Source organism: Salvelinus alpinus, chromosome 23, assembly GCF_045679555.1.
Source record: "Salvelinus alpinus chromosome 23, SLU_Salpinus.1, whole genome shotgun sequence".
Classification (NCBI taxonomy): Eukaryota; Metazoa; Chordata; class Actinopteri; order Salmoniformes; family Salmonidae; genus Salvelinus; species Salvelinus alpinus.
This window is the reverse complement of record NC_092108.1, coordinates 48,740,080-48,755,298: the sequence shown is the minus strand read 5'-3', so window position 1 is coordinate 48,755,298 and position 15,219 is coordinate 48,740,080. Positions and strand designations below refer to the sequence as shown.

The following is a 15,219-nucleotide window of genomic DNA, read 5'->3' as shown; positions in this document are numbered from 1 at the left end:
GTGTGTTACTAATGGTTTTCTTTGAGACTGTGGTCCCAGCTCTCTTCAGGTCATTGACCAGGTCCTGCCGTGTAGTTCTGGGCTGATCCCTCACCTTCCTCATGATCATTGATGCCCCACGAGGTGAGATCTTGCATGGAGCCCCAGACCGAGGATGATTGACCATCATCTTGAACTTCTTCTATTTTCTAATAATTGCGCCAACAGTTGTTGCCTTCTCACCAAGCTGCTTGCCTATTGTCCTGTAGCCCATCCCAGCCTTGTGCAGGTCTACAATTTTATCCTTGATGTCCTTACACAGCTCTCTGGTCTTGGCCATTGTGGAGAGGTTGGAGTCTGTTTGATTGAGTGTGTGGACAGGTGTCTTTTATACAGGTAACGAGTTCAAACAGGTGCAGTTAATACAGGTAATGAGTGGAGAACAGGAGGGCTTCTTAAAGAAAAACTAACAGGTCTGTGAGAGCCGGAATTCTTACTGGTTGGTAGGTGATCAAATACTTATGTCATGCAATAAAATGCAAATTAATTACTTAAAAATCATACAATGTGATTTTCTGGATTTTTGTTTTAGATTCCGTCTCTCACAGTTGAAGTGTACCTATGATAAAAATTACAGACCTCTACATGCTTTGTAAGTAGGAAAACCTGCAAAATCGGCAGTGTATCAAATACTTGTTCTCCCCACTGTATATATATATATATATATAAAATTGTGCATACCGGGTTCGGGTGGGAAAGCCCCAGGTCCATTTTGGAAGACCTCTAGACTGAACACCTCCCTTTGCAACTGGATCCTGGACTTCCTGACGGGCGACCTCCAGGCAGTGAAGGTAGGCAACAACACATCTGCCCCGCTGACCACTCAACATGGTTGGTGGGTTGGGTGCTTAGTCCCCTCCTGTACTCCCTGTTCACCCACGACTGCGTCGCTAGGCACGACTCCAACACAGTCATTAAGTTTGCTGATGACCCGACGGTGGTAGGCCTGGAAACCAAAGACGATGAGACCGCCTATAGCGAGGTCGTCAGAGACCTGTCAGTGTAGTACCAGGACGACAACCTCTACCTCAACGTCAGCAAGACAAAGGAGCTGATTGTGGACTACAGGAAACGGAGGGCCGAGCACGACGGGTCAAGAGCTTCAAGTTCCTCTGTATCCACATCACTAAGGATCTATCATAGTCCACACACACAAACACAGTCGTGAAGAGGGCACGAGAATGCCTCTTCCCCTTCAGGACACTGACAAGTTTTGGCATGGGCCCACAAATCCTCAAAGTAATTCTACAGCTGCACCATTGACAGTATCTTGACTGGCTGAATCACCTCTTGGTATGGCAACTGCTTCGCATCCTACCTCAAGGCGCAACAGAAGGTAGTGTGTACAGCCCAGTACATCACTGAGTTTGAGCTCCCTGCCATCCAGGACCTCTATAACAGGCAGTGTCAGAGGAAGGATCTAAAAAATTACTCCAGCCACCCAAGTCATAGACTGTTCTCTCTGCTACCGCACGGCAAGCGATACCGATGCACCAAGTCTGGAACCAACAGGATCCTTAACGGCTTCTACCCCCAAGCCATTAAGACTGCTAAATAGTCCAGGTAGCTATTTGGATAACACTATCTGCATTGACCCGTTTTGCACCAACTTTGACTCATCACATAGATTATAAACGGTAGTGTATCTTGTTGCCTAGTCACTTTATTACTAGTTATATGTACATATCTACCTCAATTACGTCGTACCACTGCACAGCGACTCTGCAGGTACCCTGTGTATATAGTCAAGTAATCATTACAGATTGTGTATTTATTACTTTCATATTTTCTCTCTCTGCATTGTTGGGAAGGGCCAGTAAGTAAGCATTTCACTTTTCGTAAACAACCGCTGTAGACTAAACATGTGACAAATAAAAATTGTATTTGATGTCATGACTTACCTGGACTACCTATTGAGATGTGCCTTAAGTTAAGTCAGGTGTTAAATGAGGTGAAAAGGAGACTGGAGCTCCACTTGAAGGATTTACCTGTCGAAGAGAGCTTCCAGGTGCTGCCGCTGGGTCTGTTCTGCCATCTGGGTGTCGATAGTGGACAGAAACTCACTGGCACTTTTACCAGTTTCCCCGTTGACACGAGTGCACTCTGGACCAGTGTCTCCAGTAGAGCAGGGCCAACACATAGCAAGACCCAGCACTGCCAAGGCAGCTGCTGCCCACCTCCTCATTGCCATTCCCTCTACAAGGAAAAGTGAACAACATGGTCATAGGTCAGTTGATTGCTCAAATAACAGCTTGCATTTCGGTAGCTATGACCGATACCATGTTCACACTGTCGTGCTGACCCAAATTATGCAGGCGCAAATAAACTCAGCAAAAAAAGAAACGTCCTCTCACTGTCAACTGTGTTTATTTTCAGCAAACTTAAACATGTGTAAATATTTGTATGAACATAAGATTCAACAACAGGTTCCACAGACATGTGACTAACAGAAATGGAATAATGTGTCCCTGAACAAAGGGGGGGTCTTAAAAGTAACAGTCAGTATCTGGTGTGGCCACCAGCTGCAATAAGTACTGCAGTGCATCTCCTCCTCATGGATTGCACCAGATTTGCCAGTTCTTGCTGTGAGAGGTTACCCCACTCTTCCACCAAAGCACCTGCAAGTTCCCGGACAATTCTGTGGGGGAATGGCCCAAGCCCTCCGATCCAACAGGTCCCAGACGTGCTCAATGAGATTGAGATCCGGGCTCATCGCTGGCCATGGCAGAATACTGACATTCCTGTCTTGCAGGAAATCACGCACAGAACGAGCAGTATGGCTGGTGGCATTGTCATGCTGGAGGGTCATGTCAGGATGAGCCTGCAGGAAGGGTGCCACATGAGGAAGGAGGAGGTCTTCCCTGTAACGCACGGCGTTGAGATTGCCTGCAAATACAACAAGCTCAGTCCGATGATGCTGTGACACCGCCCCAGACCATGATGGACCCTCCACCTCCAAATCGGTCCCGCTCCAGAGTACAGGCCTTGGCGTAACGCTCATTCCTTCGACAAGAAATGTGGATCCGACCATCACCCCTGGTGAGACAAAACCGCGACTTTTTAGTGAAGAGCACTTTTTGCCAGTCCTGTCTGGTCCAGTGACGGTGGAGTTGTGCCCATAGGCGACATTGTTGCCGGTGATGTCTGGTGAGGACCTGCCTTACAACAGGCCTACAAGCCCTCAGTCCAGCCTCTCTCAGCCTATTGAGGACAGTCTGAGCACTGATGGCGGGATTGTGCGTTCCTGGTGTAACTCGGGCAGTAGTTGTTGCCATCCTGTACCTGTCCAGCAAAGTGTGATGTTCAGATGTACCGATGTGTTGTTACAGTGGTCTGCCACTGCGAGGACGATCAGCTGTCCGTCCTGTCTCCCTGTAGCGCTGTCTTAGGCGCCTCACAGTACGGACATTGTAATTTATTGCCCTGGCCACATCTGCAGTCCTCATGCCTCCTTGCAGCATAACTAAGGCACGTTCACGCAGATGAGCAGGGACCCTGGGCAGCTTTCTTTTGGTGTTTTTCCAGAGGTCAGTAGAAAGTCCTCTTTGGTGTCCTAAGTTTTCATAACTGTGACCTTAATTTCCTACCGTCTGTAAACTGTTATTGTCTTTATGACTGTTCCACGGGTGCGTGTTCATTAATTGTTTACGGTTCATAGAACAAGCATGGAAAACAGTGTTTAAAATCCTTTACAGTGAAGATCTGTGAAGTTATTTGAATTTATACTAATTATCTTTGAAAGACAGGGCCCTGAAAAAGTGAGGTTTATTTTTTTGCTGAGTTTATTTCCTTTTCAGCAGGGTTAGAGAAACTATGGTGGATGCATAACCAGGCTTGCCGGCCATCTCAAAACAGCTTGATTTGGCCGTGTTCAGTTCGGCTTAGTAGTGTGAAAAGGATATGATAAAGAAGACTATCGAGACTTTGTATTCAACAGCCCACACAATAAATCTTAGTGTGTGTGTGTTAAGTGAATGAGTGAGTATCAATGTGTGTGTCGGCACCTGAGCTGAGCCATAGAGCAAACTGAGCATTTACCACCCCACTATCGGATTAGGGGTGGGGGCAATTTATGCTTTTTGTCCCGACTTTTTATCTGAAATCCCAATCACCCACTGATTAACTATGCATTTTTGCAGATAGAAAAAAGTTAAGCTAATACTTATCTTTAGAAATTAGCATGGCATTTACTGAGCCAATTAATATAATGCAGCTTTGTATTTTACACCCCATCTCCAAAGCAAATGGTTTAGACCGTTTGGAAACGTATGTAGCTCCCCGACCAATGCGACAATACGCAGTTCACAAAGATGATTGCTGTCCCTTAAGAAATGACCCTAAAAATGAGAAATACAAAAGGACTGCTTAAAGCAAAACTATATTTCTAATGGTGAACCTGAACAATCTAAATAAAATCTATAGGATTGAAAACCCCAATCAGCAGTTGGATGTGTTGTGTGTCCACTCCGCTAGGCTATACCACTCCAGTAAATCTATTTTCTACAGCGAATTTGGAAACAATGACCTGGCAAATTACATTGGTTGACAACTAATAGAAACCAATAGCTTTAGTAGAATAGTAGAAAACCAATAGCGTTTGCTCATGATGAAAATACATTGTATGGTCATCCTCACAAGTCAACCCAGTCCTCCTCGAAAGCAATTCAATGTGTCCTTCTATACACTACACCCCTCAGACCATTGGGGCAGCAGGTAGCCTAGTGGTTAGTGCGTTGGGCCAGTAACCGAAAGGTTGCTGAATCCAATCCCTGAGCTGACAAGGTAAAAATTTGTCATTCTGCCCCTGAACAAGGCAGTTAACCCAGTGTTCCCCGGTAGGCCGTCATTGTAAATAAGAATTTGTTCATAACAGACTGGCCTAGTTAAAGATTACATTAAAAAAATATTATAATAATAAAATAAACTCTGGACCTCAAAGCCAGTTCCACTGCTTCTTTTTCTTCTTCAGTTTTCCCCCTCTAATCAGGGACTGATTAAGACCTGGGACACCAGGTGTGTGCAATTAATTAATCAGGTAGCACAGAAAACCAGCAGGCTCTGGACCTCGTAGGTTAAAAGTTGAATACTCCTGACCACATTTACATTCGCACCAATATCCTGTTATTATTCGGAGTATTCTGTTTGAGTTGACTTATATAAACAGATCCTGTTTAAAATAACCCCAAAAAGCTGGTATCCCGGATAAGATACCTGGGATATGCTTATATTAGACGAGATACTGTGGCATGTAAACATCTTATCCAGTTTACTGTTGTTTTTGTCATTCTCGGCGGGCTCAGTTTCGCATATCATGGGTGGTGTGTGATGTTTTAATCTGATTGTCAAACAAATCCATTCAAAAAGTAGGCTACCGCAGTTCGATCCAGCATAATTCCATTATTTATTTTGCTGATACTCCGCACTGGACAGTATAGCCTACTGTCTACTTTCACCCCTAATTTAGCCAAGTTCCTGCATAATAATTTCCGACATTTGGTAGGCCATTTGTTTGTCAAGTATAGTTGGATAGATGCAGCTTCTCTTTTGTCATAACTTGTTGCCCCAGAAGACTAAATAAAGTAGGACTCACCAGAATAATGTCTTAGGGTGTTTTCATATATAGTGCTCTTTAAAATAACTGATATCAGTCTTTTTTTTTAAGTACTCAGGTTTAAAAAAAAGCTAAACAACTCTGTTCTCTTTGTATTCACACTGCCCTTGCCTTTGAATGAGGATTCAACTGTTTTTGTTTTTGCCAGTTCACCTCACCTATTTTGTGGACCGAGTCCTCTTCGCATACACAATGCTATGTTTAGAAAGGGGCCAAGATCTTTTTTCCCGACATGCACGCTGGGTTTTTACAAAGTGCAGGACAAGCCATTCAAAATGTGTTATCAGACAGCTAGATAACTATTTACATCTTGGAAGCTAATAGATTTAATTTAGTTAAAATATGATACATAAATGGTAATCAGAAGATACTATTAACATGTACATTTAATTGGTAACAGAATAAATGCCGAATAAATAATGCTGTAATTAAAAACAAATCTACACCCAAGATAGGCTACTGCCCCTTTAAGAGCTAGAATAGATTTTGTACCCTATGGTGTGATTTTCACTAAATATATTGTCCTCACACTATTTGAACCCCACAATCAATAAACAGCTTGTGAAGCTCTCTTAGCCTGTAGATCACATTTTGCAAATTCTGTGCGTCCTTGACAATTGCTAATCAAGATCCAAAAATAGCATCCATTTTTTTCCCATGCGTCTTCTCGCTTTTGTGGCACTAATGTGAGGGTTTATGGCAGGGGAAACGCTGTTGCAGTAGTCTAGTGCGTGGTGCGGGAATAATGACAAGCGAACCTAGGGAGCTTTGCGTTCACATTGTCCTAAAAAGGGGAATGGTCTCAGTTCGGGTCGCTGGGCTCTTTTGGAGTGTTCACACTGCACACAAAATTAAGTGAACCGCATGCAGTTCACAAAAAAAACTCTGAAGGGGACCAAGTGTGAAAATACCCTTAAATTAATGAATGTATTAGTAATCTATACCGAACAAAAATATAAAAACGCAACATGCAAGAATTTCAAAAACTTTCCTGAGCTACAGATCATATATGAGAAAATTCAGTCAATTGAAAGATTCATTAGGCCCTCTTCTATGGATTTCACGTGACTGGGAAATACAGATATGCATCTGTTGGCAATATACATCTTAAAAGAAATGGGCCTCAAGATGTCATCACGGTATTTCTGTGCATTCAAATTGACACCAATGAAATGCAATTGTTTGTTGTCCGTAGCTTATGCCCGTTTAATCAGCTTCTTGATATGCCACACCTTCAGGTGGATGGATTATCTCGGGAAAGGAGAAATGCTCAAACATGGATATAAACAAATTCGTGCACAAAATGAGAGAAATAAGCTTTTTGTGTGAAAGGAAAATTTATGGGACCTTTATTTCAGCTCATGAAACATGGGACCAACACGTTACGTTTATATTTTTGTTCAGTGTAGTTAACGCCGGTAAAGTGGTTTCATTTAGGGACCGGGGAGAAAACGCAACTCCAATACACTGGAAAGATTGGTCCTGTGCAAAATGTTATCAGTTTGACCAGTTTTAAGTAAACGAAAAGCTGAGAAAATGATGAAACACGTTTCTGATAAAACTTCAGTACTTGCATAACAGTGTCAGAGACCACACATTACAAGCGCATTTTCTCAAGAAATGCTGAAATAAATATATTTCTCCACTCCTGTTTGAGACAAAATTAACATTAGTTGTATAATTTTACTGCAAGAAATGCATCATTCTGCAGGAGTTAATATTATATTGTGATACATGTGAGATGTTATAGGCCTACAGTCAGTGTCCATATTTCACTTACTATTCCATTTTACCCATATGAGGAATATTCAGTTTATTCCTGGCTACAGGGATACTCGTGAGCGGGATATCAAAGATGGATGTAAAACAGCTTATCCCGAATAAGACCATAAGCGGGATATGAGCTACTATTCGGAATACAGTGCGCATGTACACGTGGTCATTGTGTTTTTAGAACTTTTACCATTTAAGACCATAACACTGAAACCATTTCAACTGCTGCCGCCTAATGGTTTGCTTGTTCACTGGGATTGGTCTAACTAATCCAGACCTTTATTGAAGGGAATAAACCACACAGAGGCCGTTTCCAGGACAAAGAGTACAGTGCTTTCGGAAAGTATTCAGACCCCTTGACTTTTCCCACATTTTGTTACATTACAGCCTTCTTCTAAAATGGATTAAATACAACAATAAAAAAAATCTTCCCACACACAATACCCTAAAATGACAAAGTGAAAACAGGTTTCGTAATGTTTGCAAATGTATAAAAAAATATATATATTTTTTAAACATATTATTCAGACCCTTTGCTATGACACTTGAAATTGAGCTCAGGTGCATCCTGTTTCCATTGATCATCCTTGAGACATTTCTACAACTTGATTGGAGTCCACCTGTGGTAAATTCAATTGATTGGTCTATATCAATGGTTCCCATAGTTTTTTTATAGGCCCGTACCCCTTCAAACATTCAACCTCCATCTGCGTACCCCATCTAGCACCAGGGTCAGTGCATTGTCAAAATGTTGTTTTGCCATCATTGTAAGTCTGCCACACAAACATAAGAACGAGTGTGAGTTTTTCACAACCCGGCTCGTGGGAAGTGACAAAGAGCTCTTATAGGACCAGGGCACAAATAATAATTAATGTTGCTGCTCTTTATTTAGCCATCTTACATATGAAACCTTATTTGCTCATCAAAAATTGGGAACAACTCACCACAGGTCAATGAGAAGGGTGTGCTTGAAAGGATGCACATAACTCTGCAATGTTGGGTTGTATTGGAGAGTCTCAGTCTTATTAAATAATTTCACACAGTCTGTGCCTGTATTTAGTTTTCATGGTAGTGAGGGCCGAGAATCCACTCTCATATAGGTACGTACGTGGTTGCAAAGGGCATCAGTGTCTTAACAGCACAATTTGCCAAGGCAGGATACTCTGAGCGCAGCCCTATCCAGAAATCTGGCAGTGACTTCTGATTAAATAACATTTTCACAGAACCGCTTGTTGCAATTTTGATGGGGCTCTCTTGTTCAGATATCGGTAAGTGTACTGAATGCAGAGCATGAAAGGGATAACGAATCCAGTTGTGTGTCATACGTTTCGGGAAAGTACCTGCGTAATTGCTCAGCCAAATCACTCAGATGCTTCGCTATATCACATTTGACATTGTCCGTAAGCTCGAGTTAATTTGCACACACAAAAAAAAAAATCATAGAATGATGGAAAGACCTGTGTGTTGTCCCTGTTAATGCAGACAGAGAAGAGCTCCAACTTCTTAATATAGCCTCAATTTTGTCCCGCACGTTGAATATAGTTGCAGAGAGTCACTGTAATCCTATATATTCAGATAATTCAGGCGAGAAAAAACATCACCCAGATAGGCCAGTCGTGTGAGAAACTCGTCATCATGCAAGCAGTCAGACAAGTGAAAATTATGGTCAGTAAAGAAAAAGGTTTAAGCTAGTCTCTCAATTAAAAAAACCGTGTCAATACTTTGCCCCTTGATAACCAGCACACTTCTTTCTGTATGTTGTAAAAGCCTTACATGGTCACTGCCCATATCATTGCATAGTGCAGAAAATACACAAGATTAAGAGCCTTGCTTTAACAAAGTTAACCATTTTCACTGTAGTGTCCAAAACCTCTTTCAAGCTGTCAGGCATTCCCTCGGCAGCAAGAGCCTCTCGGTGGATGCTGCAGTGTACCCAAGTGGTGACGGGAGCAACTGCTTGCAAGAGCGTTACCCCTCCACTATGTCTCCCTGTCATGGCTTTAGTGTTGGTATCTGTACTGATAGCACATCTTGACCACCAAAGTCCATTTGATGTCACAAAGCTGTCCAGTGCTTTAAAAATATCCTATCATGTCCTGGTTTGCAGAAGAGGATGTCTTCCTTAATTGTCCCCCCATAAACGTAACGGACATATACCAGGAGCTGTGCCAAGCCCGCCACGTCTGTTGACTCATCCACCTGTAATGCATAGAATTCACTGGCTTGCATGTGAAGCAGTAATTGTGTCAAAACATCTCCTGCCATGTCACTGATGCGTCATGAAACAGTGTTGTTTGATGAAGGTTTGTCTGTATAGTTTTTTGGGGCCTTTTGCCCAAGCATTGTCCCACCCATATCTGCGGCAGCAGGAAGAATTAAGTCCTCCACAATAGTATGTGGCTTGCCTGTCCTAGCCACTCGGTAGCTCACAATAGAAGACTCTTCTAGTCCCTTCTTATTAATAGTATCTGTTGCCTTTATACATGTCTTACTGCTCAAAAGTCGTCTTTATTCTCGCTCTAAAAACTCTGTGGCTTATTTTTCAAATTGTCATGTTTCGCAAGAGTGAAGGTTTCATGCGAGAGATTAACGGTTAATGTGACTGGATGTTTATTTTTATTTGACTAGGCTACCTGTATTTGACATTGTGTTGTTATTTAGCTGAAAACTAGATGGTTCATTTTATTTTTGGCAGTTAAACGAGGCCACCCGGGAGAGAAATAAATAAATAAATAAAATTGTAATAAATAAATAACCCAAATGTGTTGGAAAATATAAATGTACTGTTTGAAAATGTGAAGAAAAATGTATTATTTTAAATGTGAATCATTTTATTTGGCGTACACCCGAGGGCATTGCGCAGACCCCTGGGAGTACGCATACCCCAGTTTGGGAATACCTTGTCTATATAAAATGTCCCACAGTTGACAGTGCATGTCAGAGCAAAAACCAAGCCATGAGGTTGAAGGAATTGTCCGTAGAGCTCCGAGACAGGATTGTGTCGAGGCACAGATCTGGGGAAGGGTATCAAAACATTTCTGCAGCATTCAAGGTCCCCAAGAACACAGTGGCCTCAAATCATTAAATGGACTAAGTTTGGAACCACAAAGACTCCTAGAGTCTAGAGCTGACCTAGAGCTGGCCACCTGGCCAAACTGAGCAATCGGGGGAGAAGGGCCTTGGTCAGGGAGGTGACCAAGAACCTGATGGTCACTCTGACAGAGCTCTAGAGTTCCAGAAGGCCAACCATCGCTGAAGCATTCCACCAATCAGGCTTTATGGTAGTGGCCAGACAGAAGCCACTCCTCAGTAAAAGGCACCTGACAGCCCGCTTGGAGTTTGCCAAAAGGCACCTAAAGACTCCAAGATTGAACTCTTTGGCCTGAATGCCAAGCGTCACATCTGGAGGAAACCTGGCACCATTCGTACTTTGAAGCATGATGGTGGCAGCATCAAACCTGACAGAGATTGAGAGGATCTGCAGAGAAGAGTGGGAGAAACTCCCAAAATACAGGTGTGCCAAGCTTGTAGCGACATACCCAAGAATACTCGAGGCTGTAATCTCTGCCAAAGGTGCTTAAACAAAGTACTGAGTAAAGGGTCTGAATACTTATGTAAATGTGATATCATTTTTTTTTTTTTACAGTTTTTACTTTGTCATTATGGGGTTGTGTGTGTGTAGATTGAGGAGTCAAGTTTTATTTAATCCATGTTAGAATAAGGCTGTAACGTAATAAAATGTGGAAAAGGTCAAGGTGTCCGAGTACACTGTACATATGTAAGTACAGTATTGTAATAATTCATAGTTACACTGTAATAACATGTAACTGGTGTTAAATATAGTCTGTAATTACAGGGGTGTAACAACGAATGCTTGGTACCATGCTTGTTACAAATGTTAAAGTTTCCGATAGCGTCCTAAAGCACCATTTTTCAGCCTGCACAAACCACGTGATAAGTGTTATCCAATTGAAAACCGACCACCTCATTGACACAAGATCTGGAGTCTGATGCCTGGGCCCAGTGGCAAAATTGGCTTCGCGTCAAAAATTACTTTAAATTGTTAAATATTTAATGCTGCATTTGACAATGGGTCAACCACTTTAACCATCAATTAAAAGAGACACGTGAATAAACAGTTAAAATTGAGAGAGAGAGTCATTCGTGCTTGCCAAATTATAAGCCTATTAAGCTTGGTTGAATAAGGGTTTATAAATGCACTTAAAATGGTCATAAGACAAACTCCATCATGTAACCTTACAAGGGTTTCACTGTTGATGAACATTCTCACTTTTGGATGGGATGCATTGGTGCAATTACTTACTTATAACAGGAAATAAGGCATTATGTCAAGATCTGCCCAACACTCAAAATAACTGAGGTCATGCAGCAGTGCGCAAATAACGGGGTTGAGAACGTCAGTGTGTGCAAAATCCAGGCATGAAAGATTGCCTTGACTAGCTAGCTAGGTGCCTTAAAGATGGCAAATATTCTATGGTCCCTACTCGCTAGCTTACTAGCTAGCTAACGTTAGCTGGGCTCGATGGTCTCATCTTCCATTAACCTTTTTCCTCAGGGTATCCGTACCTCAAGGGTATTACATGAGTAAGTCTGTAACGTAACAAAACGTGGAAAAAGTCAAGGGGTCTAAATACTTTCCGAATGCACTGTAAGTCTAAGAGAAGGACAAACTGAATTACTCTCATGGAGGACCGACTTGACTTGTGAGGATGACCACACAATTTAGTTTCATCATGAGCAAAAGCTATTGGTTTTCTACCCAAAGTTGCAAAGACAATTGCCATAAATAAACACCAGCAAAATAGATAAAAGGGTGTGACAGGAATAGCGGCATCTAGTGCGCAAAACCTGGTACTTTCACACTTATTTACAGGGAAAGATAAGTGTGGAACAGGGTGAAAAAACATCACCAAATTCACTGAGAACACATTACATCGAACGAATAAACAATACACCAAGCTTTATACTACTTGTCAAACAGAGAACTGATACTGTATACTGGCTGTTGGAGTGGGCGAGATTTGGTTGGGGAGGCCCCCACCTCACAGGCAAAACATTTTAGTTTCCCCCTTCTTGACGGCAGAGATAACATTGTACATTTTAAAGTTAATTTCCTGCAATTCTACACATTTGGCCAAGATTTACGCCATGTTATTGAGATCTGAGTGAGTGTGATTAATAAAATAAAAAAATGGGGTCACCTGAAGGTCACAGCACTGAGCACATGCCCTGCGTGGCCTGTTGGTATTCAGCCACGCTTATTACAAGTTTAGATAGATGAGCTAAACTAACTTACCAATCTAAAAATTGGTAGCGGACATGGTTAATTGAGTGACTGTCAGTGACTGACATAACAAGAGGAAAGCCTGCTGATGCACAACCAAATTTCGAAATTGCACCTTGTGCATTCTACTATTCTAACTCAACAGTAAATTGAGACTGACTGAAGGACTGGAGACACTAAGCGACCGCTTATGTCTGGAGCCGGCCCTGCGGGTGTGGCCAGTCCGTGGGTGGCTTTTGGCAATTTCTCATGTCTTACTCATTGTTAGGAAGAAGTTTTGTCCAAATCGGATGCTATGTACTATATTTATTGAATATTATAAATTTAAAAAAAATTGCCAATTTGATGCAATCAATTAGATACATTTCTCACAGATCAAATTATATTTCATCTAAACAATGTTGCAGGAATGCTAACCCTATATGTTTCTAACACAAGAAACAATATCAGAATAATCTGAGACGGTGGGTGTTGAAATCCTCTTTCTTGCGCCAAGGTGAATCAGGTGTGCTAGTTCACACTTAGATAGCTACAACAAGCCATTTAAAAAATATTATTATTTCATCTGTGCTATTAGCCAATTAGCTAGCTGGCTAACTAGCATGAAGTGATGCATTGCCATTTCAAAACAACTGTTGCAAGGCAACAGTAAACATGTTTTCCCCCAGAAATGATGCAACCGCTCTTTATACTTCTACTGGTCAATTTAAGATAGGACTCCGGTACACAGGCAAAAGGCGGGGGCGCTCCAGTGACCTAGGTGGCGGTAATGAACATAATTTTGGACGCCAACCAACAAAAAACCCTATATAAGAAGGGGTGGGGGCGGCAATGGTGTCCTTCGCCCCTGCCTGTCGGCCACCGCTTTATTGCGGGTCTGTTAATGACTGCGAGGACAGGTGTTCAGCAGGCTGGAGCGAAAGAAACTGTGTGCTATCTAGCTAGGATTCCAGTACACAGCAGGCGGGATAGCTAGTTAGGACACCGGTAGACAGTGTCCTTTGCCCCCCGCCTGTCGGGCACCGCTTTCCAGCGGTTCTGTTAACGTCGAGGGCAAGAGTTCAGCAGGTGTAAGCAAAGGACACTGTGCTGGGACTCCGTTAAACAGCAGGCAGGAGTGACACCGGTAGACAATGTCCTTCTTCCGCGCCTGGCATGCTGGACAGGGGGCGTTCCTGCAGATGCAGGAATGAAAACATGCAAGAACGCCACGAATTGCTGGCCACAATCACACACACTATTGTATCTTTATGGCAATATGGTCAATATTGCTATCCGGGATCCTTGGTACGTCCCTACACATTCCAAGTTGACATTTAAAATCGTTTCGGTAGGGGTTTAGGGTAGGGACGTCAAAGAAATCGGATTGCACCAACCATGCCAAAACGCATCATTTCCCGTGTTTGATCAGAATCGGGCCAGTGGTGTCTGAGATTAACTAGCTACGTAAATACGAACGTCGACAGATCCATACTACTAGTTCGAGGGGGACAATGAGTCGTGTTAGCATAACCACGACAAATCACTTATCACAAAAGGCCAACATGCAAGTACCCAGACTTATAGCTAGATATTTATTTAAACAGATGCGGCATTTCGAAGGAAGAACATATGGTGGTTGCTTGCAGGCCTTGCCAGGGCCTAGTCAGGGTGTAAATGATAGGCAATCATGCGCAAATGAAAAACAATACAGTTGTGTTTTGTAACGACCACAGGAATCTCGGAGACGAAATACACCGAGTTTACTATCAAAAGAGAGCGCCATGAGCTGAATTTATGCACTCTGCACTAGCAACATCTACGGTGCCGTGTGCATAGAAAACGTCAAGCAGCATAGACCGGAAACTAAACAAACCCATTGAACAAAAACGCAAGGCGGGCGACATACTCCGCCGCTTGATACATGTGTTAAAATCTAGCTAAACATAGCACAAGGAATCTCCTACCTGGAAACCGTAGCGCTTGTAGGATACACGTTTCTTCCAAACCTTCCTTCGAATGAAGTGTGTGTGGTACAGAATAGTGCTGACTAAAGTATTTATCTCGGGAGGAGAGACGTCTGGTGGCCAAAATGTGCAGTAGGGTGCATACCAGTATTAGGTGTCTTACCGCCACCTACCGGGATGGAGTGTGGTGAGACTGGTTGTGTTCTAGATTCTGCACTCTAGTCTACATGACTGGAAGAAGGAAGTTATTGATAAATGGATTACAGTGTGTTCTGGGCGGGTTTTGAGCGAATTGGAATGGGTGAAGCTTATTCCCAGGGACGTGATCATTCTTCTGAGCGTTTGCCTTTGATGTCAAATCAAACTTTATTGGTCACATACACGTGGTTAGCAGATGTTAATGCGAGTGTAGCGAAATGCTTGTTCATAAATTTGACAGTGAAGGAGGATGTGATCTGTAGTTTCTGCTCCTGGACAGTTAGGACAGGACATGAACCTGTGTGCAACTGCAGCCCATAATTTGGGGCGTTCCTGCATGTGGGCAT

General features: G+C 42.6%; 1 protein-coding gene across 1 annotated transcript in view; it reads right to left on the bottom strand.

The window, feature by feature from the left end:
- Positions 1-14,824, bottom strand: part of slc39a6 (solute carrier family 39 member 6) — a 37,910-nt gene extending 23,086 nt beyond the window's left edge. The window contains exons 1-2 of the mRNA XM_071362627.1: positions 14,675-14,824; positions 2,028-2,235 (exon numbers count right to left, since the gene is read on the bottom strand). Coding sequence (XP_071218728.1) covers positions 2,028-2,230 — 203 coding nt within the window. The 5' untranslated portion in view covers positions 2,231-2,235; positions 14,675-14,824. The remainder of the gene's footprint in view (positions 1-2,027; positions 2,236-14,674) is intronic.
- Between the last annotated feature and the right edge of the window lie 395 nt (positions 14,825-15,219).